At 41.7% G+C, this 24615-nt stretch overlaps 1 protein-coding gene across 3 annotated transcripts in view; it reads left to right on the forward strand.

Moving 5' to 3' along the window:
* lmx1bb (LIM homeobox transcription factor 1, beta b) overlaps window positions 1–24615 on the forward strand; it is a 65473-nt gene that overhangs the window by 31593 nt on the left and 9265 nt on the right. For all 3 annotated transcript variants that reach the window (XM_028034699.1, XM_028034700.1, XM_028034698.1), the window contains one exon: window positions 23130–23362. In XM_028034699.1, the coding sequence (XP_027890500.1) occupies window positions 23130–23362 (233 nt within the window). The remainder of the gene's footprint in view (window positions 1–23129; window positions 23363–24615) is intronic.

Raw genomic sequence — 24615 nt, forward strand, 5'->3', positions numbered from 1 at the left:
AAAGTTATAGAAAAGTTTAGCGTAGCATCATGTTACCAACCTATTCACCATTTGAAAATGGAAATGGTATGGCACAAAAATGTGATGAAAGACTGACTGTTCGGCACCTCTTAACACAACACCTACGGGGTAAAACAAGGTGGTGACGGCAGTATGCTGTGGGGAAGCTAATTAGAGCTGATGAGAAGATGGATGGAGGTAAATGGAGGAAAACCTTAAAAAAACAGAAAAAAAGTTATGTGCTTTACCTATCACCTGGGCAACAACTGCAAAGGAAGGTTTAGAATAAGGCATTATGAATTTGTTAAAATGGTCTAGTCAAAATGCAGACAAGAAATCCAAAAGGGAATCTGTGGTAAGAGTTGAAAACAATCTTGTGTGCGGAGATGTTTTTGGTCTGATCTGTTTGAGTTTGTGGTATTTTGCAAAGAAGAACGGGCTCTGGATGTGCAGAGCATTCCTTAAAAGATCTGCAGCTGTAATTCTTCAAGAAAGTATCAACTGAATGTGGCTGAATACCATTGCTATGCCACACTTTTCAGATTTTTATTGGAAAACCTTGAAAAGGTGCTTGACAGTCATGTACTTCTTTTTATAGGTATAATGCATAAATGACTTGGGGTGTAATGGTACACAGAAATCATAGTTCTGTACATATTTTGGTTTGAAACTCAAACATGTGCCGAACAGTTCATTGTGTTTTTGTACTTCAATCAAAAGGAAATAAATTTAAGAAATTAATAAATATTTTTTTTCTTATTTACTCCATTCAGCAGTTAAATAGTATTTTTTTTAAGTTCCTACAATTTATTAGATTTTATGATGTAAAACTTAGAAAAGTAGAAAGGATATCACTGATAGATTTGGTTGGACTTTTCACTGAATAAAGTAGCATAAGCAGACGGAGCAAATTCTTGGATCGATAGATTTCAAAACAGTTTAACAACCTAATTCACTTCGATGTAGAATCGGCTACATTGTTGTTGAAAATGTATATACTGACATCAAGTTCTGCTTGAGTCTGCCTTTCATTCTCCACTGTAGCTGCATGAGAAACCTTGTAGGTCCCAAATCTCAGAGTTTAGCTTTGGTGCCACTTTTTAAAGTTGAACATAGCATTGCACCTTTATTGATACATAAGCCTCCTGCTTGTGTTCAGGAATAAAACAAAGTTATGTTCATTTGGTACAAGTGCATAGCAAACCGAAACGGCTGTGCCAGATGGTTTCGATGTGAATACATGAAGTTACACCCATATAAAATATCAATAGAATAATATTAATTAGTACTAATTAAACAAATTAAAATTCATGGTTGATGTTTGCAAGTCACTGTGATGTACTGAAATTCTTGAGTATGAAACAAACTTTCAATTTCAAGCAAAGACACGGCTTTCGGTGCCACATGCAGCAGAGGGGTCTGGACATGCATTATCAGCCATTAATAGTTGTCACAGTTCTCAATCACTGTAGATCTTCGCCGAGGAGCAGCATGCCTTTTAAGTCAATTTGGCTCCTCGGGAGAAAAAGGTAATGTAATGAGGGACCTTTCCAACTGGGGGGGGGTTCCTTTTTTCCACCGTTACGTAATTAATCTCCAGATTCCACCGCTCATCATGTCCTGACAGATACGTTTGTATTCAGTGCATAATGGCGAAGACTTCTGGGCTTTCCCAGTTGTCTGTGTTTGGGAAAGCGGTTGCAAAAGCCCATTCCGTTGCAGGCTACAGAGACTTACTTACAAACCAACATTCCCTTCGGGCCCTATTAGGGCACGAGGAGGAACACTCACCTCACAAGCAGGTTCCCTAATAATATGTCCGCAATTTAGATAATGACTGGGAGTGAGATAAACTGAAGTGTGTATAATAGATAATTGGGTCTGGAGCATGTTGTTCTATCAGAGCATGCATGGAATGTTGTGTTTTAGTTTCGGAGCTGGGAAAGGGCATTATTATATGAACTGCCAATATTAGGCATTGTAATTCTTGCTCAGATGTGTGGAAAATAATGACCGATTTGAGATGCTGTAGCTGAGAGCCCGTCAGAGCCGGATGTAGCTCAGACTCTGGGTATCCAGTTGTGGGCAATTCCCCACTCTGCACCACTTCTTCCCAAATCCCAGGCGCTTGCGAGCCCCTCCATTTAGTCATATGATGACAAATACAACACCACTGGCTGTCCGAGTGATCACGTTAAGGGGTTCTCCCTTCTTCCCTCTGCGGTAAAGCCTGAGAAAGTTGGAGTCATAATGAGAGTTGTCAAGGCTGTATGGAGAAACGCGCTGCAGAAGAGGAAGCACAGAGGACACCTTCGGGGGCCCTGGTGGGCCGCATCTCCCTGGCCTTTAAAGAGATTACCCTAGCAGAGCGAGAAGTTCTACTCGAAGGATTATAGAAAGGTAGGCCAACCAGCCTATTACCAATACTGCAGGGGACCCTCACCAGCTTCATTAATAATCTGATGATGAATCACCACTTTAGTTGGACCTTTATAGCTGCTGCCTGATCCCTGACTCCCATCTTTTCAACTCCGTACTTAATGGGCAGGTAGTTTGTTTTTATTTCTCAAAATAATCATTTCTTTAATTGATTAACTTTACTTGTTTCATGAACGAGGAGGCTTAGATCGATGGGAATAATGTGATGGGTCTTCGCAGAGGCATTCCTTTCAATCAAATTTTGTCTTTGTTCGGATTTGTCCATTAAGTGGGGAAGTGTAGGGCAGGTTTTGAGGCAAGACGTGGGGTCAGATTTTTCCCTCTCTTAATTAGATGAGAGATGGTCTAATTAAATCAAATTCATTATCCTCAGCTCCAGAAATCAAGAGGCTCTATTGGAAATAAGGTTAGGCTCTCCCTCATCCATCATGGCCTAACTAACCAATTTACAGCCCAGCCTTTTGCATGAGGCATTATTACCTTGTCATAAACACTTACCTTTAAAATCCTTGAATCAAGCCGTGATATGCTGAGCTTTTATCACATTAGTTTGCGCTACTGTGTCAGCCTCTTTCTACCTAAGACAAAGTGGGTCCCAAATAATTATATTAGCCACATAAGGCGGAGACAGTGCAAACGACTGCTATTTAAATCTGGCTGATAATTCTGTATAATTAAGATGTAGCACGGTTCCTTGCAAGGAAGAGGGACTGAGGGCTTTTCTTGGGTAAAACAAAAAGGGAGAAAAACACTGCTCCTGGTAAAGATGCACTCGGGGGGCTGAAAAATCTCAAATGCATGTAGAAATGCACTGATCTCAGATCTCTGTGGCCTGATTTTCATTCTTTGGTTTTTGACAAAACTTTGACAATCGGTTACTACTTTTTTGGTTAACTCAGCTTGTGTTTCTGCCGAGTTAGATCAGGGACACCTCTATTAAACGTAGGGGCGGGAATTGGGGTTGGACATCACTGCCCTGCTCTGTCTTGCCATGTTGCGTCCGTGAAAATAATAGTCCACTGTCCAGCGATCTGAAGAGAGGAATCGACGTACAATTTACGTTCATAGATGTGATCTGAAACCTTTTGAATCATTGCAATACCTCACTCTGCGTCTGGGTAACCATAGTAGCACATTGTTTTCTCTCCTCCCGCTGCAATCTTTGTCTGTACTGCTGCATTTGTCTCATGCGTACACAGCAGCGTACTGACAGCTTCTTCCCTTGGCTGCTGCTCATATTGGACTGATTCTTGTGTCAGCGCCCTCAGACTGCTTGTTGCTGTATTCGCGTCACATTGTCCAGACGATTGATCCACCTCAAAAGTGCAATGTGAAAGTGAGCCAAACCAAATGAAGCTGTGAAATCTTTTGTTGCACTTGCATCATGAAAAGGATTGCCCAACCATTCGGTTCGACCTTAGAGACAATCGATTTAAAAATCATCAGATTCAGGCAAGCGGCTGATTTCTCTCTGCGTCCCTGCATGGCTCATTACTGTCTAACAGTTCCTGCTTCCTTTATTCAAGCTGCTTTAAATGCACGGGACCTAATATCCCTAACTCTACGCTCTAGCCGTCGTGTCTCGTCTCTGCAGCTGCAAGTCGCTCTGAATCTTTTGTCTAGGAAAGATAAAAAGCCACCTTCATGATTATTCAGTTCAACTGATCCATCCGAGGCGATACGCTATTCATCATATGGCTCGCCTTTGATATTGCTGATGCCAAAAACGATTGGAATTCCCATTTAATAAACTGTCGCAGCTCTGTCTCGCAGTCGATATCTTGGAATATTTACAGCTGATTAGCGCAGGTGTGAGATGTAAATAGTTGCGTGAGGACGTGAGAATGCAGTTGCTTAAAATTTATAACAGGCCACCAAATGGCCACAAGCCCCCTTAAATGCCGCTCAGTGATGGAGCCATATTCTGGAACACATGAGGCCTGTCTTCGTATCTGTGTTGGAAAGTGAATTAGTGGGCTCGATTCTAAAGCTGGTGATAGCAATGGGCCGAGGGCAGTGATTTGTTGGCAGCGTATATTACAGCCCCACGGTCAGGGGAGGAGGGATGTGTGTGTGCGTGTGTGTGTGTGTGTGTGTGTGTGAGGGATAGGATGTGGGGGCCTTATCACTCAGTGTTTACTCACAGTAAATTGAGTTGAAATAATAGTCTTTCTCCAAGGCCAAACAATGGAGCAGGCTGCAGGCCGAGGGCCCAGGCTGGTGCGTAGCTGGTCTGCGCCACTTCAAAATGAAAGGAGCTGAGCCCGGGGCCATGGAGGCAAGGCGAGAAGGGAGCTGGTGGGGGAGAAGGGTGGAGGGGGGTCCTTTATACAGACAGCTACACTAGTCATGGAGCAGACACCCCTCTGACTGGCACCTGTGCTGGACAACAAGGCGGAGGAGGGGTGGAGTGATGAGGCCTTGGGGCTCTGCCATTAGGGTGGCGGTGGAAAGGAAGATGACTGCCCCGAGGACAGAGATGCGACAGGTCTCGATGGGACGGCCGCCGCGACCTTTCACTCCCCTGGGCCCGCATGAGGACTGGTGGGACGTGTCGGTCCCCATCCCCACTGGGTATCCTCAGCATGCTGCCATAACCTCTGGCTATGGGTAAAGCGCCAGGAGACCAACCTGCTGAGAGGCAGAGCGTGTCAAAGCGAGAGGCGGGCACAGAGTGCTGATCCATGTAGCGAACGGACCCTCCTAAGCCATTGTCTGGGGGTGGCGGGGTGGGCGTGCGTGCATGTGTGTGCGCGCTTCAGCTGCACCTCAGCTCTGCCTTTTCCCCTTCATTCATCATTCTGCAACATAAAGTGCTGCCACAGCATTATAGAAACAGCTGCTTTTCTCAGACAGCCGCAGAGAATGGGCCTGCCTGCCGCCACACAAAGGCGCTCGTGGACCTAAAGAGAGTGTAAAATTGGTGGGTGAATGCAAAACTCTTTCATGGCTGAGAGGCCTGACAATGGGTGTCACTGTGGCAGGAGACTCTGTCATCACGTCTAAAGACAAATAAGGATCCGCACGACCGAGTCATGTGTGCAATTGTGGCTGGCAGGGGGGGGGGAGCACCGGCGAGATCGGCCTTGTTCGCTGCTAAATGCGCGTAACCACAGCTGCTTTGAGTCATAGCCTCTTGAGAATTCATATCAGCCTGTTTAATCAGGCTTTATATGCATGAATCATCCGAGTCGAGGCATCTGTATGTATCTGTGTGCGCTTCGGCACAATACAGTGTCTGCTTATTGAGTCCCGAGCCAAAGTGAAGAAAATGAACCGTGTCAGTGCTCTGTTAGAGGTCATAATGCAGTCACTGAAGGGCTGCGGTTAAGGCCACTGAGCCGACTGGAGGTAAGCGCCGCGGGGGCCATGCAGATACGCTGTCAGTTGGTGCGCTGAGGGAAGCAGACGTGCCGTGCCATGCTCGGCCATTCCGCTCCAAGCCTCGGAGGCTCCACATGCAGCGAAGGGAATTTTGCCGAACCTGTTCTGTTCCAGCTGGAGAGATGAGATTTTACACTCCACCAACCACATGACAGAGAAGCGCCGAGGTTGCATGTGCGCACGCGCGCCTTCGTGTGCGGGTGTGTGGGAAAAGACGGAGGAAAGATGAAGAAAAAGAGCAGCGGGGGCATCAGACACCTCATCTGCCAGACCTCCTGGGGGCAGAATGCGTACTTGAGTACTTGAAGACATGAACAAAATAGTTTCACAGTAACTTTAGCTGCTACAACGGGGAGAGAATTTCCCTTTCAAGATAACGCACACAAACACTCGCATACATGCAGCAGGTCCCGGCAAGTACAGACAATTCATTTATTGTTTAGGTGAAACAACACAGAGACAACACTTGGTAAAGTAACTCTGTTTGACTAAGTTCGACTTGACATCTGTGGCTCGACCTGCAACCTGCAGAAATGCAGCTCATTTTTAATGAGATTTATTTCAGCTTACTTTTAAAAGTAACTGTTTTCTATTGAAGAGCTGTCACAGGTAAAAGTCGTGTATCTTTTCGCAAGACGTCGCATATTAGCAATAAACTTCAATGAAGATAACAATGTGGCAGACCAAAACAAAGTTCTCTATTTGTTTTAACAAATAAGATCTAAAAAAAATAATATGCAGCACATTTTTATTTACCCACCTTGAGTCAATTCTATGTATAACTGCATGTTACTGCTACTGTGAGTCTTTTGAAGAATGTCTCCATAAGCTTTGTACACCCTGACACTAAAGTCTTTTTTAAGCATTTTCCATGTTTTACAATAGCTGAAACTCAGGGGGTGTATTTAAGCATCAGTTTTGAAGTTTTACCACAATTTCTCAGTTGGACTTTTGACTTGGCCTCTCTCAACCATTGACTATACTCTTTTCTCTTAGCCAGAGGTTCCAGGCTCTCTCGTCAGTGCCTTTCAGCTTTCATATGTCTCGGCTTCGACAAACCTGAAGCTTGTTTGTTGTTTTTTAGACCTGAAAAACAATCAGGTCTAAAAGATGTAACAGAAATAGTCAATGAAAACACAGCATCTATCTTTACAGAAGTGGAAGTGTCCATATGAACATGTCTGTAGAACCTGATTGCATGCTGAGGAGGAAATTCAGTCACTTAATTCAGGTGTGTTGGACCAAAGACAAAGGCTGTCGCAATAAGCAGTAAATCAATAAGTTGGACAATAAATTAACATGAGCTCAGTAGTTTCCTGTTGCATGACTGTTCTCATGACTCCACCTCTTTATACCAAAAACTGGATGGCAAAAGTCTTGTGCATTGGTCTCAACTAAACCTTTTTTGGAGGGGAATTTTACTTTAAGAGACTTCATTATCTATTTAGTTTTTTTTGTTTGTTTGTTTGTTTTGTTTGTTTAATTTGGCTGTGTCTTCCAGTTCCAATTCTAAATGTTTTTTCGAAGTTAAGCTTTATTGATCTTTGAGAGGGTGCTTTTGCATTATTATGCAAAATACTGTTATATTACTTGAAAATGGTCTCAAAACATAACATACTTCTGGGAAATTTTATCATCCAGCAAAATTTGTTATTGTGACAAACATACCAAGGACACATCTTGAGGACTGGAGTTTGAGGCCTGTGCTTCTAAACCGTCTATTGTACCTTTGACTGTATGCTTAGAAAAATTATCCTTCTGGAAGGTGAACATTTGGGTTTATCTCAGCGTTAGGCTGCAACTAGCTCATCCGTCTTCCCATCAACTCTCTGTCCCTGCTGAAGAAAACACATCACCTAAGCATTATGCTGCCACAGCCATGTTTCAGTGTTGGGAGGCTGTGTTCTTCTGCTTTTTGCATGTAGGTCAAATGGGCTAATCTTGATTTCTTTTGACCAAAGCACTTTCTCTCTGTCTATGTTGTGGTTGACTTTAAATGGCTTTATTCACACAATTCTCCTTTAAGACGTCCCACGTATGTGGAGTGCACAACTATTTGTTGTCCTGTCAACATTTTTCCCTCCCTGGCTGTTTTTCTGGTCTAGCTATGTCTTGGTTGGTTTGGTCATTTTTTGGAGGATGGATAAACATGGTCTTATAACCCAATCCTGCTTTAAACATCTCCACAGCTTCATCCCTGTTGAGTTTCTTGGTCCTCATGAAGCAGTTTTTTTTTGTTTTGTTTTTTACAATAATGTTCTACAGCAAACCTCTGAGACTTTAACAGGACAATTGTGTTTATAACTGAGATTGTTTATGCACAGCTGTTCTTTTGTTGCTTAAGGTAATCAGTGGCACTGGGTTTTATTTTGGTATGTCAGGGTAAAAAGGGGCAGAGGAGAAATGTCAGGTGTTTCTTTGTTTGTAAATGGTAATTTAAAGATATTTCAAATTTTCTTTCACTTCACAGACACTATTTTCTGTTCACCTATGGCAAACAGGTGAAATGCAATACTTTGTTGATGTAATCTGAGAAAATGTGGAACGTTACATAGGCACCAAATTCACTGAAAGAACTATTATTACGTTGTAGTTCTACAGACTTTGTATTTAGCCACCATCACTTACTTTTACATGAAAAAACAGTTTTTTCCACTTGATTATGTAGCTTCGAATGTAATTTGATTGCATTCCCCATGTTTGGCGTATGTGTTTCGGCAGAATGATTTTTATAGGTCAAAGGTAACCGGATGAATCATCTCAGACAAAGCAGGAAGAACATTGTTTAATTCATCCTGATGAAGACATCTCCTCCTCTAGAATAAATGTATCACTTTTACATCTGACTCCCTTTGAACCAGGCAAGGCACACCTAAATCAGCCCACTTGTAAAAGTCCATCTATTTAAAAAAAAAAAAAAACAACAAAAAAAAAACAATAGGGACAGTATAGCTGCTTGGAATTTGTAGGTGGTCTCAGTGCTGACAGTCTTTAGTCTTTTTGTGAAACAGCAGGTTTTTGGTTTGCTCTGCGGTGTGTCTGTGCCCCTCTGTCTGTTTGACACATTCCAGCACCGCGCCGCCACGCCGTGGCTCCTGACTACCAGCCGGTCACCATGGCTACAACCATACATCCATGCCAGCTCTTCACAATCAAAGACATATTTGTTTGGCTAGTGTAGCTATGTTCCTGACCAAAAAAAAAAACTCAGCTTTTTAGCATAACACCTGCTAATCTTGGGATTTAGCTCTATGAAGAGGATTGCTGATCAGATATTCAAATATATTATTTGAATGCTAAGCCGAATGTTAATCCTTGGCCCCGGGTCTTAAAGCATCCCGTCTCTCAATAACAGTGTTTATTTTTCATTTGCGTTTTTTTTAACTACCCCTTTCATCCCTTTTATTAAAAGATAAGATGGAGAACTAAACTCTCAAAGGGTGCAGCAAATTAAAGCATCAATTATTTAGATACTATTAATGAAACAGAATATTATGACTGGCTTATCAGTTTGTAGAATCAAGTTAATCTATCCAGCTAGATTCTATCAACCTTTTTTTTTCGTTTTTTTTTTTTCATCTTTAAAGTTTAGCTTCTAAAGTTTAGGTTAACTCATCCATATAGCAATGTGAACAAAACCTTTCCTATTTGTTGTTATTATTTTTTTATTACATGCCATTTATGAAAATTAAGTCTTTTTTACCCAGTGTTTTCTCTCCAGCTTTAGGTAAACAGTATGGTGGGTCTACATTGTAGGGCCATTGGAATTTTTTGTTTATTTTGACATTATCCATTTAGAACGTCTCAATATTTAGGCGCTAAAGTTTCTTTAGAACATATTCATGGTAAATATTGAATGAACTGTATTTCTTTAAAATCTGTCCAAGCCACCTGTGGTGTACGGCCGTTTTTTCTTACTGTGCATGAGCTGTATACAGCTTAGAGCTACATCCATTTCTCATTGTCTTAACATGCAGTTAAGCAATAGGAAACTCATCCGGGTAACAATTGATAGATTGTATTTTTGCCCTGGGAAAGTGCTGGTCCACCCTAAAGATTGTACCGCCCTGAAAATGCTTTAATATGAAAATCAAGAAGACATATATTATCAAAACATTTATACTTTTTAGATATATTCAGAAAATAGCTTTGTTGAGTATTTGTCATGACCTAAAATGCTAACTGCATATGAAATCGGAGCAGGGTCTCCTGTTTTATTCAGTCTTCTCATATCTCCAATAGAGACTCAAGGGCAGGGAGATCACAGGCACATGAATCCGGATCTTGTGAACAACCTCTAATTCCTGGTTGCCTCACATTCTCTCCCTCCAAACTAATTTTGGGCTTAGACTGAATCTCTGCTAAGCAAACAGAGCCCCCCACTCATCCAACAATCCTCTGTCACAAGGATCTCCAGATCATCTCAGCCCATTAAAACCTGGGCAAACACTTTACTTCACACCAATATTCTAAAGACTGGAGGAAGAGAAGAAGAAGAAGAAAAAAAAAAGGGAAATGCACTCTTCTTCTTTTTTTTGCCTGAGACTTTCCCAGATTGTCTCTCTTTCTCCCATTCTAGCCTGTAATCCACTATCTTTCAGTGCTGGTAAACTCCTCAAGATGGACACAGCTCGGTTCGGGGCGGAAAGGGGTCAAGCTTCGCTGGCCTCTGCACAGAGCTGTGGAATTTTTCATTAGTGCACAGCTGGGTCACAAGTGGCTCCAAAGCCGTCTTAATATTGTGTAGGGCCCAAAGATTAGGAGCGGAGAAAAGAAGCCAAAGCGTGATGCTCTCCACCAGACCCTGTCTTTGCATATTTGCAGACTTGTGCTTTAGAACACCTCATATTACTGTTTGTTTTATTTCTTAGGCCCAGAACCTCTGGGTCAATAGTAATTATGAAGCCCTCCAATCCAAATGTTGTTTTTTAACCATTCCGGTGCTGAATCCGAGCGACGAGTCCATTTGTTTTTTCTTACAATAAAGAAAAGAGGGGGGAGGGCAGAGGGAGAAAAAAACAAGAGTGTCCTTGAGCTGGATGCTGCTCCCATGATTCTATCTTGTCTTCCTGCACATATGAATTGTTTTTATTGCTGCAAAGTATTATTGCACGTCCCAAACTGCTGTCAATCTCTTATTAAAGAATAATAATAGTGTTTGTATGGGGGGTCATATCACTTTGTAATTCTGAAGCATGTGAGAGCTGTTGTGCTCACTTTTAAAACAACCGCCTGTTACAGTAGCTCAGCAGTGGTAGGTTTCGCTTTACGTCTCACACATCAAAGTGAATTTTTTATCACGATTTTGCTCACGTGAATGACACCAAAAATTCAAACTTGTCACTTTTGACGGGCGATGGTTATGTACGGTACAGCTTTATGCTGGGAGGTTTTAGACTTTACAGTCTTACTGCTTTGTGTTTAGGTAAAGAAGGAAGCTGAAGGAGCAACTCAAATGTGGTGCACGCAGAAACAAAACAAAAAAAAATCTTCTCAGTCATCATTTCTTCACAGATGCTGTAGCGCAGCGTGTGCTACCACACTGTTTGCTCGAGGCTTTAAAAACTGAGCCTAAATGTGATGTCGCACTCATTTTACATACTCAGGAACAGCAGCTGTCCAAACAGCATCGTGTGTGCTCGCCTGCTTACTCTTGTATTTAGCTGTGTACTTAGCCTCCTCCGCTGCCCAGTACACTGTCCTTTTCACTCCATTTGCTTTGTTCTACCTGTGTGGCTGCGGAGGATTATTTCTGCGCTGTTTTCCTGTAGCGACTCATTAGTGAAGACGGGAGAAGAAGAAACGGTTCTCTACATCCTTTTTTTTTTTTTTTTTTACCATGGGTTGGTTTTGACTGGCCATTTGCTCACAGATTCTCACTGTATGATGATTTGTGTTGAACTACCGTGGTCTCATGGTATCTACACAGAATTTGTCAACGGAGATGTGCAACATGACATAATTACTTCTCATTTCAACTATTTCTACCGCCGTTACAATAAAATGATGTGTCAATTATTAGGGCTTTAATAACAGCGTCTACAAAATTAGTTTTTGCTAGTTTCATTTGGATATACAGAATATATTAGACCTAAGCAAAAACATACAAATCTTCTAAATTCATATTATTTTTTTTGCTTCTGTTTCTTATTCAGTGACATAAGTAAACCGAGGCAGTCTGCAATTGGCCGCTTGACAGCCATGCTGCTCTTAGCTTGTCAACTGTAAATTTATAACATTAGATTAAAATGAAAGATGGGTGGCATGCCTTTAGTTTCCACTTCATAACCATGAGTTGTTGTGACCAAACTTATTCCCAAAATCTATAAATTGCAGGACACCAATGACTCAAAGACTATAGTCTGCCAATTTTCCCTTTAACATCTTTGATTTGTGAATGTCAAGTCAATTCTGCAAGTACTTATTGTTCTCCATTTGTTAAAAGAAAGACCTTCTACTGTTTCTTTCTTTACGAACACTGAAGCCAACACCATGTTTTACTGTTCACCTTTTTGATTTAATAAAAATCAGACACTGTTCGACCTAAAGTTATTCATACCACTGGCGGTTTAAGGCGTAACGTTTTCTTTTGATTTTACTAACATGTTTTTCTGCCTGAAATCAATATTAACATTTTGGAGTGACCTGGTCAAAATTGTACCTTGAATCTGATAGGTAACCCGTGATATCTTATCTGATTGGTATTAGATAACCTGATATCCTTCTATAATCTTTTGTGATAGAAGGTAAAAATGAACATGATGGCAAAAAGGTGCTCTAAGACTCATCACTGAACATAAATCATCCATCTCCCAGTGAAAACATGCAAAGAAATGGCCTACAGTCATAAGTAAGGTCTGATTGCTGTAATGCCAATAGAGATTGTTTTACCATTTATTGTTGGGAAGAAAACATTTTGGCCAAATTAAGCCAATTTACCAAAACAATGTGTTTGTAATAAATTGGTTAGTAATATGAATGACTTTGGGTTGAACAGTAAACGGTAAAGAATTTGGTTCAATAGGAAGCATTTTATGATTTCTTTATTTACCAGTGAATTGAAAACTGCTCTTTTAATAAAAAAATAAAAATAAAAAAAAACACGAGCCCCTTTTCTTACAGTTTATTGTGGGAAAAAAATGTCAAAAAACAATAGTTAACCAATTATTTGCAAAGAAAAGCCAGACTGGTGCATCCATATTAATTGTCCTCCTTTGTTTCTCTACGAATTTAACCCTTGCCTCTCTCCAGGAACTCACTGATTCCGACATATTTTCTGGGCCATAGTTATTAAGAATTTATAATTTACGACCTTCTTCAGCTCAATGTGAGCTTAAAATATTTGTTTCAACAAAGAAATCATGGGAAAAACAAGAGCAATTTGCATGTTTTGATCATGTTCTGGTAGTGAGCCGGAGCACAAACGACACAGATTTCTACCGAGCCGTATTTCAGGTGTTGAGTAATCTGTGAAGCCTGGAATGAGATCACTGAAATGACGACGCCAGGGTTAGGATTTCTTTTTGCAGCTGTGCTGCTACGCGCAGATCGGCCTGGGATGTCCGTCTGGCTGGAGGCTCGTTCGACGAGCTGCGCATTCCAGCGCATGGGAGCTGATACCGCCACAGAACCCTAGGTGCTCGATTTACTTTTACAATAACAGCCGTGCAGTTGATCCTGGAAACATTTCCTTCCTGTCTCTCTCTCTCTCTCTCTCTCTCTGTAACCGGCGGTGTTTTGCAGGTTTAGCGTTGCTCTGTTCAGCAGCTATTACTAAGTGCGTTTCCTCTGAGAGGAAGGGGCACCTGCATATGCAAACTGTAACACATCAAACATATTTCTGCTATTATCTTTTTTTTTTTTTTTTTTTAATGCCAAGTGCAATCTGCTCGTCTCTTTCATCCCCCTGTGAGCCTGCAGGCAGCCGGCGCTGCACGTCAGCGCGGGAGTACGAGCCGGACCCTTCGGCCAGAGCTGCTTGATGAAGAAGGCACCTTTGGGCCATTAGTGGTGTACACATTTCCCGTTAATGTGTTTTACTTTTACCTGCTGGGAGTTTAATTAAAAAACAAAGAGCCTCAATTTAAAGGCCATTATTATGCTAATGTAGTAAGCAAGGGATGGTGATTAAGCAGCTTTTAGAGCTGACTGGAGCTGGCCCTCGGGAGCACGAGGATGGCACTTTTTATTTGGCTTCATTACTCTCTAATGAATGTGTTCTCCAAAGAGAAACGCTGATACAATGAAACAAGGTCGGCCAATGAGGTTGCTCCCAGAAATGGCGTCATCCTTACTGCTTCTTGTTCCGCGGTCCACTTTCCTTACAGGCCTGAACTTCACCAGGTTTTTTTTGTTCTCTTTTCTTTTACATCCACGAGCAGCTGTCTTAAACCTGCTTTTGTCATCAGAGCCTCTGCAAGCAATCACACACTTGTATTAGCAGAATGCAGGGCTGCTATTTTAGGGCAGCGTGGTCAACATCCAGCCTCGGCTGCATGGAGAGGACAGCAGGGCGGTGCATAACAAAGTAATTTTCCTGACATTCTGGTGAAGTTAAAGAGGTTTGTTCATCAATGGGGAGGCCAAACATCTGGTCATCAAATGTTCCTCCGCGTCTTCGGCTCCTCACGCGGCTGCTGAAGCGCCGTCTTCAAAGTGAGGTGAGGAGCTGCAAAGAGGACAAGGAACACTTTACGACAAATTAAGTTTCTATAGATATTTCTTGGAAGAAAAAAAAAAGATGAGTTTAGATTTGTCTGAAGCGACGCTTTGCAAGGCTTCATCAGTTTTATCTACAGGTAGTGGTTAGTTGTGTGTGTGTGTTCCCTCTTTGAGCTGATTTTGGATGTCCACTTCATAATTCAGTGGAAATGTTGATATGTGTGACACAGAGTACTTTATTAATAATAAATATCTGTCTTCGTGTTTGCAACACATGGCTGTTGTGGTGCAGCTGACCTCTGGGATAATTCCCAAACAATGACGAGACCTGGAAAAGCTCTTTGATGGTGTCACGATAATGACAGGTTTACTCCACTTTTGGGACTATTGAGTAACAGCTGATAGAGCGAATTGATAAAACAGTCTGTCTCAAATCATGTAACTCCAGCATATTAATGCCAACATTCTTCAGCTAAGAAAATGATAAGCAGTACAGTGTTTCCTCTGAGTGTGAAGGTTTAACACAGCATTCGCATCCCGTTGATATAAACAGTTTCAATGCGAGTTGTTTAAAATGGCTAAAGACAACTAAAACTGACTGCTTGTCCTCTCTGAGGATTTCTACACTTTTCTACAAACTGTAGAAAAGTTTGTAGAAAACAAACTTTGTTTTGTTTTATATAAACTCACAGTAATTTGAGTTTATATCTAACCCTGATATGACACTTTACTGCCCCTTTAATCAGGTGCCTTTGGTTATGCTTAGGAATGAGTTTCAAATTTATTGTTATTCCTTGAGGAAGAGGTATTTATAGGTTGAATGATCAAAATATTAATGTAGAAAATTGCTTATATTTACCCATCTCACACTATTGTGTTTCTAACTTATGTTTTAATGATTTGGCCAGATATGGTGCCTTAAGTAAATGACACTCCGGCTTTGCCTTCAAAAGCGATTTACAGTAAAATATACAAAATTTTATCACATGAATATCAAGCTCTTACACACCCTATATGTCACTGATACAGATAAGCAACTGCTTCTCAAATACTGCAGATTGCTCCACTCATCTAGCTTCAAATGTAAAGTGAAATAGGTGGCAGAACCCACTTTTTGGTTCATTTGGATAAAAATTATCTGATGCTCAAAGAGCATTAAAATTTCAATCCCAGTTGGTCAGTGGAGCTTTAAATATGACAAAAGGATGAAAAACATGTCAGTCATGTCATTGTAAAACCCCATCCTTGATGCAGCAGTGCAAAGTGTATTCCACAACCTTGATCCCAATACACATTCACTATTCAGAACGGGAGCACATCAAACATGACGGACACAAATTAAAGACATGACCGGACGTTGTGTTCCCCTTCATGTCTTCAGGTATAGACCTGCGCTTCAGACATTGTTTAATACGCTGACACACATGGCAAAATAGGAAAACACCTGCAGTGTCATTAGATTATTCTAACTCCTCCATCTTTTCAAAAGAAAATTTTGTTTGTTGGTGATTATTTCATTTCCCCCCCCCCCCAAGTTTTGAATAATCTGACAAAAATTCTAATCACTGACTAGTTCTGAGATTATTGTGCGAAATATAGCATAACTACCAGCTGTGAGGTAGATGTAAAATCAACGTATATCCATCGGAGATCATATGAAGGAAGGGCGAAGAAGTAAGATAGGCTCAAGTAAATCCCCTTACAATTCAATTATGATATTTTTATTTGTGTTGATAGATTTCCTTTTTCTTTTAGGTATTGGTTGTGCTTTTCACCAACAATCAAAGTTCCCCAATAGACACACACACACACAGCAATATTACTCTATGACAGAATCAAACATTGAGTTATTTTAATCAAACCCTAAAAACTGAATTGAGTTGTTTTTTTAATATCTATATATTTTTTTTTTCCATGAGCTGCCACATAGGCCTCGAGCCTCACCTCTGCATGATTGGCACAGCCGCAGGTTTTCCTACCAAAAAAACAAAGATGCACACACACACCCACCCCAGCACACGAGCCCATCTTCAAAGTAATAGCTTACAGCTGCTGCCTGGATAATCCTCATCCTCTCTTTCTTTTGAAGGGATGCGGTGACATAATGGCCCTGGCTATTCTTCGCCTAAATTGTTATGGTATTTCTCAGAGTGTTGTTCAAAAGCAAAAGGGGAGTAGGTGAGGCTGTTGCACGTGTTGGTTAAATGTGGCATGATAGCAGCCAGCCACCTTTCTCCTACCCCCTCCTCCTCCTCATTCGGGCTTCCTTTTTTTTTAAACTCTCTTTCTCTCTCTCTCTTTCTTGTTCTTCTGCTTTTCTTTTATCCCACCCCGTCCTCCCGATGCTCGCTACTGCGGCAGAAGTAATAAATGTAAAGTCTGCAGAGGAGAAATGGCTGGCAACACGTGGTGCGAGTTTAACATGTTGTCACACTCTTAAGTTGCGCTTAATCTGCTCAGAGGGAGAATGCGGCGGGTGTCTGAAGTGCCCGGATAGAGAGGCGGAAGACGACGAGCCGAGGTCCCCTGATTGGATTTTTTGGCGGTGCAGCTCATCAGACATAAAACTACTCCTTTGGCTTTTGTTTTCCCCTCAATGTTTTCAGTTGTTGTTTTTTTTTTCTCTCTCTCTCTATCTGTGCATTTCACCCTCAACAGTGTGATAATCAGTCACACAGAGAGGTGATGTGAGAAAGAGCAGACGAGGGATTACAGGTATGAGATTTGGAAAAAAAAAAAAAAAAAGACCGACGTAATGATTCCACAGGGGCCGAGGTATGTGCTGAGATGGGCTCTTTTTTTTTTTTTTTCCTCATTTATGAGTCCTGTTCCAGGGAGGCCTAGGTAAATATTGACAGGTCTCTGCTTGAGATGCAGCCATTGATCCAGGCGGCGGGGTCTCATCATTCGATCTGTGCGCTCAGGTGTGGGAGGAGGGAAAAAAAAAGAAAAAAAGAGCCAGAACAGGAGTTGTCATGCTGGTGGTCCCTCTTTGTGTTGTCCTTTTCACGCAGGCTTGACTTGCAACACCGGGCATCCTGTTACTGAAGCAGATGAATGACTGGAAAGTGGATTTTTTTTTTAGCTGGAAACTAGCATCGCCGGAGTCAGGCAGGAACGAGAAATTGGTTAAAGACGACCTAACTCGCTTCAAGTTTGATTCAGAGCCACTTACGGCGTCGTAGATGTCTCCGGAGAGGCGGGCGGTCTTTCCTGCGGCCTACGTCGTCCCCCTGCCTCTAATCAGGTAATGTTGGGGAGGTTGAAAGGCGTGCCCCCCTCTCCCTCTCTCGGTCAACCTTCACTGCTCACACAGTGGTGTTGTTTTTAAGAGCATTCTTTAGCAGCTGAACTTGGAAAGGTATTAAAGTGGGATTAGGCTCCTCCACAATCCACTGCTTGTGTCATTCAGGGAGTTTGTGTTCCCCTCTCCCCGCTGCCGCCTCCCCGCTCCTCCTCTGTTTGATTGTGGCTAGCCGCAGGAGTGGGACCAACTGTGCCTTTCAAAGGATAGGGGTAGGGTTAAATCCCTAGTCCGCTGCTCCCTGCTAATTCTCCTTGTTCCTTAGAGAAGGATTTACTTCTGCTGCCAGCCTCTCAAAGGCCTTCTCTGCCCATCCGAAAAGTCGGCGTTGCCTTCCTGTGGAGGTGTGGTTGCCATAGGAGGGGCGTCACGCATGGCTATTCCATCTGAACCCCGCTGAGAATGGGGACCGGCGGACTGAAAACAGGCAGAAAGTCCGGATTAGACCCGGGGACAAAGCAGGACAGGAAGATTCCAGAAGGGACGAATGGGAATTACAGCAGCAAAAATAATGCAAAGTGACAGAGAGGGGAAATAGAAAAATAATGGCTTACAAGATTAGTCCCGGCGAGGAGAAAAAAAAAGAAGAAAGGAGAAGGGAGCTGAATGAGAATGTTTTCATCCAGATGAGAAGATTTGAGAGAGCGAGAGAGAGAGAGAGCGGTCATAGGTGAATGCAGCTCGCCTGACGCATCTAAACCGCGCTAACAAGTCATTTCCTCAACTTTTCGCACCCCTTTTCTGAGCCTAAGCCACCGATCATTAGCTAAACATTAGAGTTGGAGCTGGGAACTCGTCTTGACAGATTCATCACCTCTGTTTCCCTGATCCCAGCATGTAGCACACTAATCCCCTCTGAAAACCAGAGACACATCTCAGAATATTTGCCTTTTTCCATTGGTGGTTGGACTTTAGCAGGAACCTAACAAAGCCACAGAAAAATTAACCCAACGCAGTCCAGTCATATCGTCAGATTCAATTTCAGTTGTAGGTATTTCAATGCAGACAGAGTCAGTTTGTGCTGTCAAATGGTAAGAAGTCATCTATCTGAGGAAATTCAGCTGCATCACATCATTTACTTTGTGGCAGTTCCTCATAGAGAGCATGTGGCTACAGCAGACTGTTGATTGCATCAGCATCACTGGTAAATGGACCGAACCAGAAAGCAGTTAAACCTAAGCCTGGTCATACCCATGATGGGTTTAAATTTTGAAAAATAACCTGTTTCTAATTTGTTTCTAATCAGAAACAAGATGGGCTTCTCTCAAAGATCATAAAACAATGTAAGAATTGCATAGAGTTTGTAATCTAAATGTTGTTGCTTACATTTTAGTGAAAATGTTGACCCTTCTTGAAAGTCAGTAGGTGATTTTTTATTTTATTTTTACCTTAGAGCTATTGCATCTTTTTAAAAACAATTATTTGTTAATTATGTAATGAAGCAATCGGTGAAAAGATTCCGTCTGAGGGAATCTGTTTGAAGAGGTGTGACTGACAGGATGGAGACGACTTTAAGGTGGGGAAATAGTAGTTTATCATCACTGCTTCCAAGCTTTCAGCTGAAAATGAACCTCCTGATGGAGAGGTGCTTCTGCTTGGGCTTTGAAAACATCAAGTCGTGACAAAGCATCCACGTTATGCTGGTATACACAGCTGCTTTGTTTTGGGGATCCTGTGTACTGAAACTTTGCACATTTTCTTTCTTACACTGCGCATGTCTCTTCAATGTGTTTTTACGCCACAGTTGGTGTCTTTGGAGACAGAGGATAAGCAGGAAAAGTTCAAAAAGGGAGACATTTACCAGCCGGATGAGGAGCACGTACAGGCAAAACAAAGTCTGGGTTTTGTGGGAGGCGTTCTGCTGGAGGGGCCACAAACCAACCACGTACAACAGAGTATATGTCTCTAGGGGGACTTTTATGTGTCCCCACGTGTAAAAAGATCGTATTCAAGTTTGTTTGTACTGAGGGGTTTCATTGTATTTTAAAGCAGTGATGTCACACAAACCCAAACCTCAACTCAAAGCACTGCAGACATAAGAGAAAGCATCGCATGAAATCCTGTTGTACTTTTATTGCATTTCAATGACTATGTTACTATTCCTGGCATAGTTATTATAACAGTTTGAGTAATATTTGTGTATGGATGAAGACGACTCTAGAAATGTGTTAATAGTGAACTTTTTATAAATACACAGGCTATAGTAGGAAAGTTCCTATTTTCACGTGAAAAAAGGCCTAAAAACTGTGACATTCATCTGTCCCTGTTACCCTACGATATTTTACAAGAAAAACAGATAATTATGTAGGTGGACAACAAAACTGACTCTGGTCCCTCGTCCTCCTAAATCCGGCCCTGGATGTGATGTTTCTCTCTTTTTCTGTCGTCCAACTTCCCATCATTTGTTTCTTTATGGACCTAACTTGGTTGTTTAGAGGACAGATCCAGGTTGGCAGGTCAATTCAACAAGAGCGCCGCATGTTTGAGATGCATGCCAGCATTTCTTTCGCAGAGGATTATCCTGGAGGTGTTTCCATAGTTCAATAATAATCTTCTTAACCTATTGTAATAAACGAAAGATTAAAGGATTTTTGAACCTTGCGAGTGCCAACATTGACATCTCTGTTGTTTCACTGCTGCATGGGGGGAGGGAGATAAAAAAAAAAAAAGACTGTGATGCTCTACTTACCTTCTGCTGGAAGAGAGAAGTTGTATTTTAGTGGATAGACATTAAGGATGTTGCAAAGATAACAAATTAATTGCTCTATAATTAAAAGTTAAGAACAAAAGCGTGTCGGTTCTCAGGACACACACACACAGCTGCTCACGCCCACACGTGTTAACACGCACACACACTCCCACACACACATTATCAGCACTCAATCAGTACCTATAGCTGCATTAGCATGACAACAACCGTCCTTTGGTTTCCCCTCGCTCTCATATTTACACATTATATTCATCTCTATCGTTCAACCCTGTCGCGAAACTGCCGATGATGTCAACTGCTCCCCTCGCCGCCTCCTGCACAATGAAATAGATGTTCACCACAAACAGATAGGCGGTTGCCAGCTGTCTCCCAGACCAGGGCAAACACAGAAGCCACTAATAAATCCAGCTTTTACAGCTGGACAAGATCAACCGCACTCCTCTGCCTTCTTGCTCCGTTTAATGTGGCTTCTTCCGACACAACAGAGTGCGAATTAAATGCCTCTCAGTCACCGATAAAACAATGCAAACATCTTCGCTGAAAGGGTATAAAAGAAGATGGAGGTGTTGTCAGGGGAATGGTGATAGAGGTGGGCGTCGCAACGCAGGGCGGGGGGAGGGGGGGCATGGTGTTAGACGCAGAGATGAGATATGAACGGTAGCCAGCAATGAATCACAGCCTCAGATATGCTATCTGATGCATATAGAGAACTGTGGAAATGAAAGAAGTAGAGGTGGACCAATCAGGCTTTTCCAAGGCAGTACAAACGTCCAGTTTGCTTTCTTTTTATATATATATATATATATATATATATATATATTAAACTATATCTTAGGCCGGACCTGTTGATTGTGATTTTGACTGATTCCAACCATAACACTTGCAAGGCATTCTGCAGATGGCTGTATATAATTTATAGCATTGGATCCCACAGACAATGAAAGAAAACATCAAAACAACAACAAAAGAAATGTACGTCACAGTGCATGCAGGTTTCATGTTTTTAGACTGAAAACTGTGAGAGTCCTTAACTTTGATGCTTTTACTGAAAAGAAATAAAAGAATCAGATTTTGTTTTAGCATTTCTTCTGCAGATTCATGGTCATAGCAGGAAAAGGGAAAGTTGGCTTATTCTGATATCTTTTGAAAAAACAAACTTCTAGCAAAGAGTCAATTGGGGTTTTGTTGTTTGAAGATCGCTGCAGCAGAACCTGAACCAGCCTCATGTTTTTTTTTTTTTTAGGTTTTCAAAGGGATTTTGTTTTTCATGACTGAGCTCACTTTGGACCGATGCAGGGTTGGGCCCACCCTAGAAATCTTAACAGATGAGTTGTTGTCAAAGGAGTCACATCCCTTTGACTGCTTAAAGGGGTCAACGAGCCAGTGTAAAAAATAAAAATTAAAAAAAATCCTTTATGAGCAACTAAAGCTTCATTGAAGAGAGACCACAAATAATTTGAATGAAAAATGTATCCTTAATTTCAAAGAAATACATATAAACTATAGGTTCATCATAATATTTGGTGAGGTTTTTTTTATCGTATAAGTGAGAGACAGGACAATGAGACGTAGTAAAAATAAAAGAATCACTCTTTTTAGTAACAAATCTTTCTCTGCGTAGAGACAGAGCCTAAAGAAATAAAACTTACACATAATAACTTTTACATCTGCAGGAGTTTTATTTAGTAGTGCAACTGAGCTGCAAGACGCTACATTGCATGCTATTAACTATATTTCGTATAGTTAAACTGCAAAATTAACAAATCCAGCCAGGTTGTTACAGAATGACTTTTTTTTTCAGATTCTCTTCCAGAAAAATAGTAAATGATATAAAAATTGCCAATCTCAAAAAATAAAATAAAAAAAACCAAGATAGATGTGACATAAGACTTCTTAGGACCTCCAGGCCAGCTGGCGGACCAGAGAGCACGCAACTCCTTAAACACAATACCGGTTTTTAAACTTAACTGTGAATATTTTTTTGTAGCTATGTATTTTATTCTAAAGCAACACCTTAAAAAAAAGCTGCTAATTCTTTAATGCTTACATTTTTTTTTTTTATAAATTTACTATTCATTAAATATAACATTTGTCTTCTATTTGGAGAGTTATGTAATTAATTAATGGTTTGTTGTCAGTGTTCTAATTTATTTAGGTGAAGTAAATTGATAAAGAGACCTTCTAAAATATAGTTTTTAATTAAAGAGATTTCATTATTTAATCAATGAATTGATAAATTTGTACTTATAAGTACAACAAATTATCCTTACTAATTTGACTGAACATGTGAAAAGCTGAACTGTGGACAATATTCTGGACCAACTGAGTAACTCAGTAACTCAGAATTTCCATTTTGGGAAATAATAAAAATAAATAAAATGTGAAGTGAACCATCCAAGCAAAACACATTTTATTTTATTTTGTTTTCTGACCTACCTTGTAAACTCTGACACTCAAGATTTGTTGGAGCTGTGGTTCCTGGTTGGCAGCGAGGGTTAGCCGGAATTGGGATTGGGTTTTCAGTCTTGGTGCCGGCAACACATACAAAAACAAGGTGCAGTGTGCTTTTTTTTATTTTTATTTTTAAAGACATGACATATTAAACAGTACGTTTTTCTCCTCCACCCTCAGGTTGTTTGCCACCAAGTGCAGCGGCTGCATGGAGAAGATCGCCCCCACGGAGTTCGTGATGCGGGCCCTGGAGTGCGTCTACCACCTGAACTGCTTCTGCTGCTGCGTGTGCGACCGCCAGCTCCGGAAGGGTGACGAGTTTGTCCTGAAGGAGGGTCAGCTGCTCTGCAAGATCGACTACGAGAGGGAGAAAGACTTACTCAGCTCAGTCAGCCCAGATGACTCAGACTCAGGTGAGCCCCCCCCCCCCACCCCCCGCGCCCCTCTCACAGCAGGGTGAGAACAGCACTCTGGTGCTATCATCATCCGGCACTGAGGTGTTGCATTCAGTGTGCTCTGCTGCAGCACAGCACACGCCAACAAAGATGCCCTCCATGAGAAAACGAAGCCCACCTTACTTTATTATTATTAGAATAGTTTTCATAGACGTCTGAGATACAATGCTTGCACCCGATAGAGCTGAACTCGATAGAGCTGAACTTATTTACTCCTGTGGCTCCATCTGGGGCTCTTTGATGGTTTTTCTCGCGTTCATCCGAGCGAGGAGTGTGGCTTTATAATACAGTAGGAAGTGGAAGCAGGACAAAGCCAAGCCACCCTGCATTAATGGCTCTCCATGCGTGGGCAGGATCTGGTGCTGGAAAGAATTAAATTACTGTATCACGATGAGTGACAGAGGGATTTGGGGGGCCTTTCTGCAGTAAGCCTTCGCCTCCGCTCTTATCAGCCAGAGTGCTCCTCGCCTATAGACTGCACACACAACGAGGCACCTAGCCAAGCCTCGCTGTTCGCCGCCATCTGGCTTACATTTAGACATTCACAAAAGCGGGAATTTGTCAAATACATCTGTGCCTGTGTCAACTTTTGTCAACTTGTGGGAATATTTGCTCCTTGTCCTCTCTCCACCCCCCCCGTTGCCCCCGCTCACCCGCCCTCATCCCTCGTTTACTCGCATCCCAGCGCATCACTCACACATGTCTTTGGGAGTCTCCCGGATTTTCGAGGCGGAGAGAATCTCGACACGAGCAGAGGTTAACCTCGGCATGTCGGGAACCAAACGGAGGTTTTCGGTTGAGAAATGTAGAAACATATCAGAACCAGATGACAGGAGACACTCGGCCGTCGTGTGAGAGCCTCCGTTTTCAGCCGTGAGAGCCCGAAAATCAGTAACAGCAATCAGTAACCAATGGAGCAACGCTGGTTCAAATTTGGAAATACATTTTTTATTTATATTTTTTTACTTTGTTGTGTGTGAACAGTTGAAGGTTTAAAAGCTACTTGTCAGACGTTTTGTTTGTCAAAATTCATCCAACGCACTTTTTTTTTTTACTTAGGTTGATGCCAATGTATCAACATGTCATTGTCATATTTTCTTCTACATTTTTGGGGGTTGTGAATTGTTTATTAATCAGACAAAAACAACAACAAAAAACGTACACGTACACCACAATGACATCACATGAGGCAGTTTTTTATTGGAGTACAT

Source organism: Xiphophorus couchianus, chromosome 12 (genome assembly GCF_001444195.1).
Source record: "Xiphophorus couchianus chromosome 12, X_couchianus-1.0, whole genome shotgun sequence".
NCBI lineage: Eukaryota > Metazoa > Chordata > Actinopteri > Cyprinodontiformes > Poeciliidae > Xiphophorus > Xiphophorus couchianus.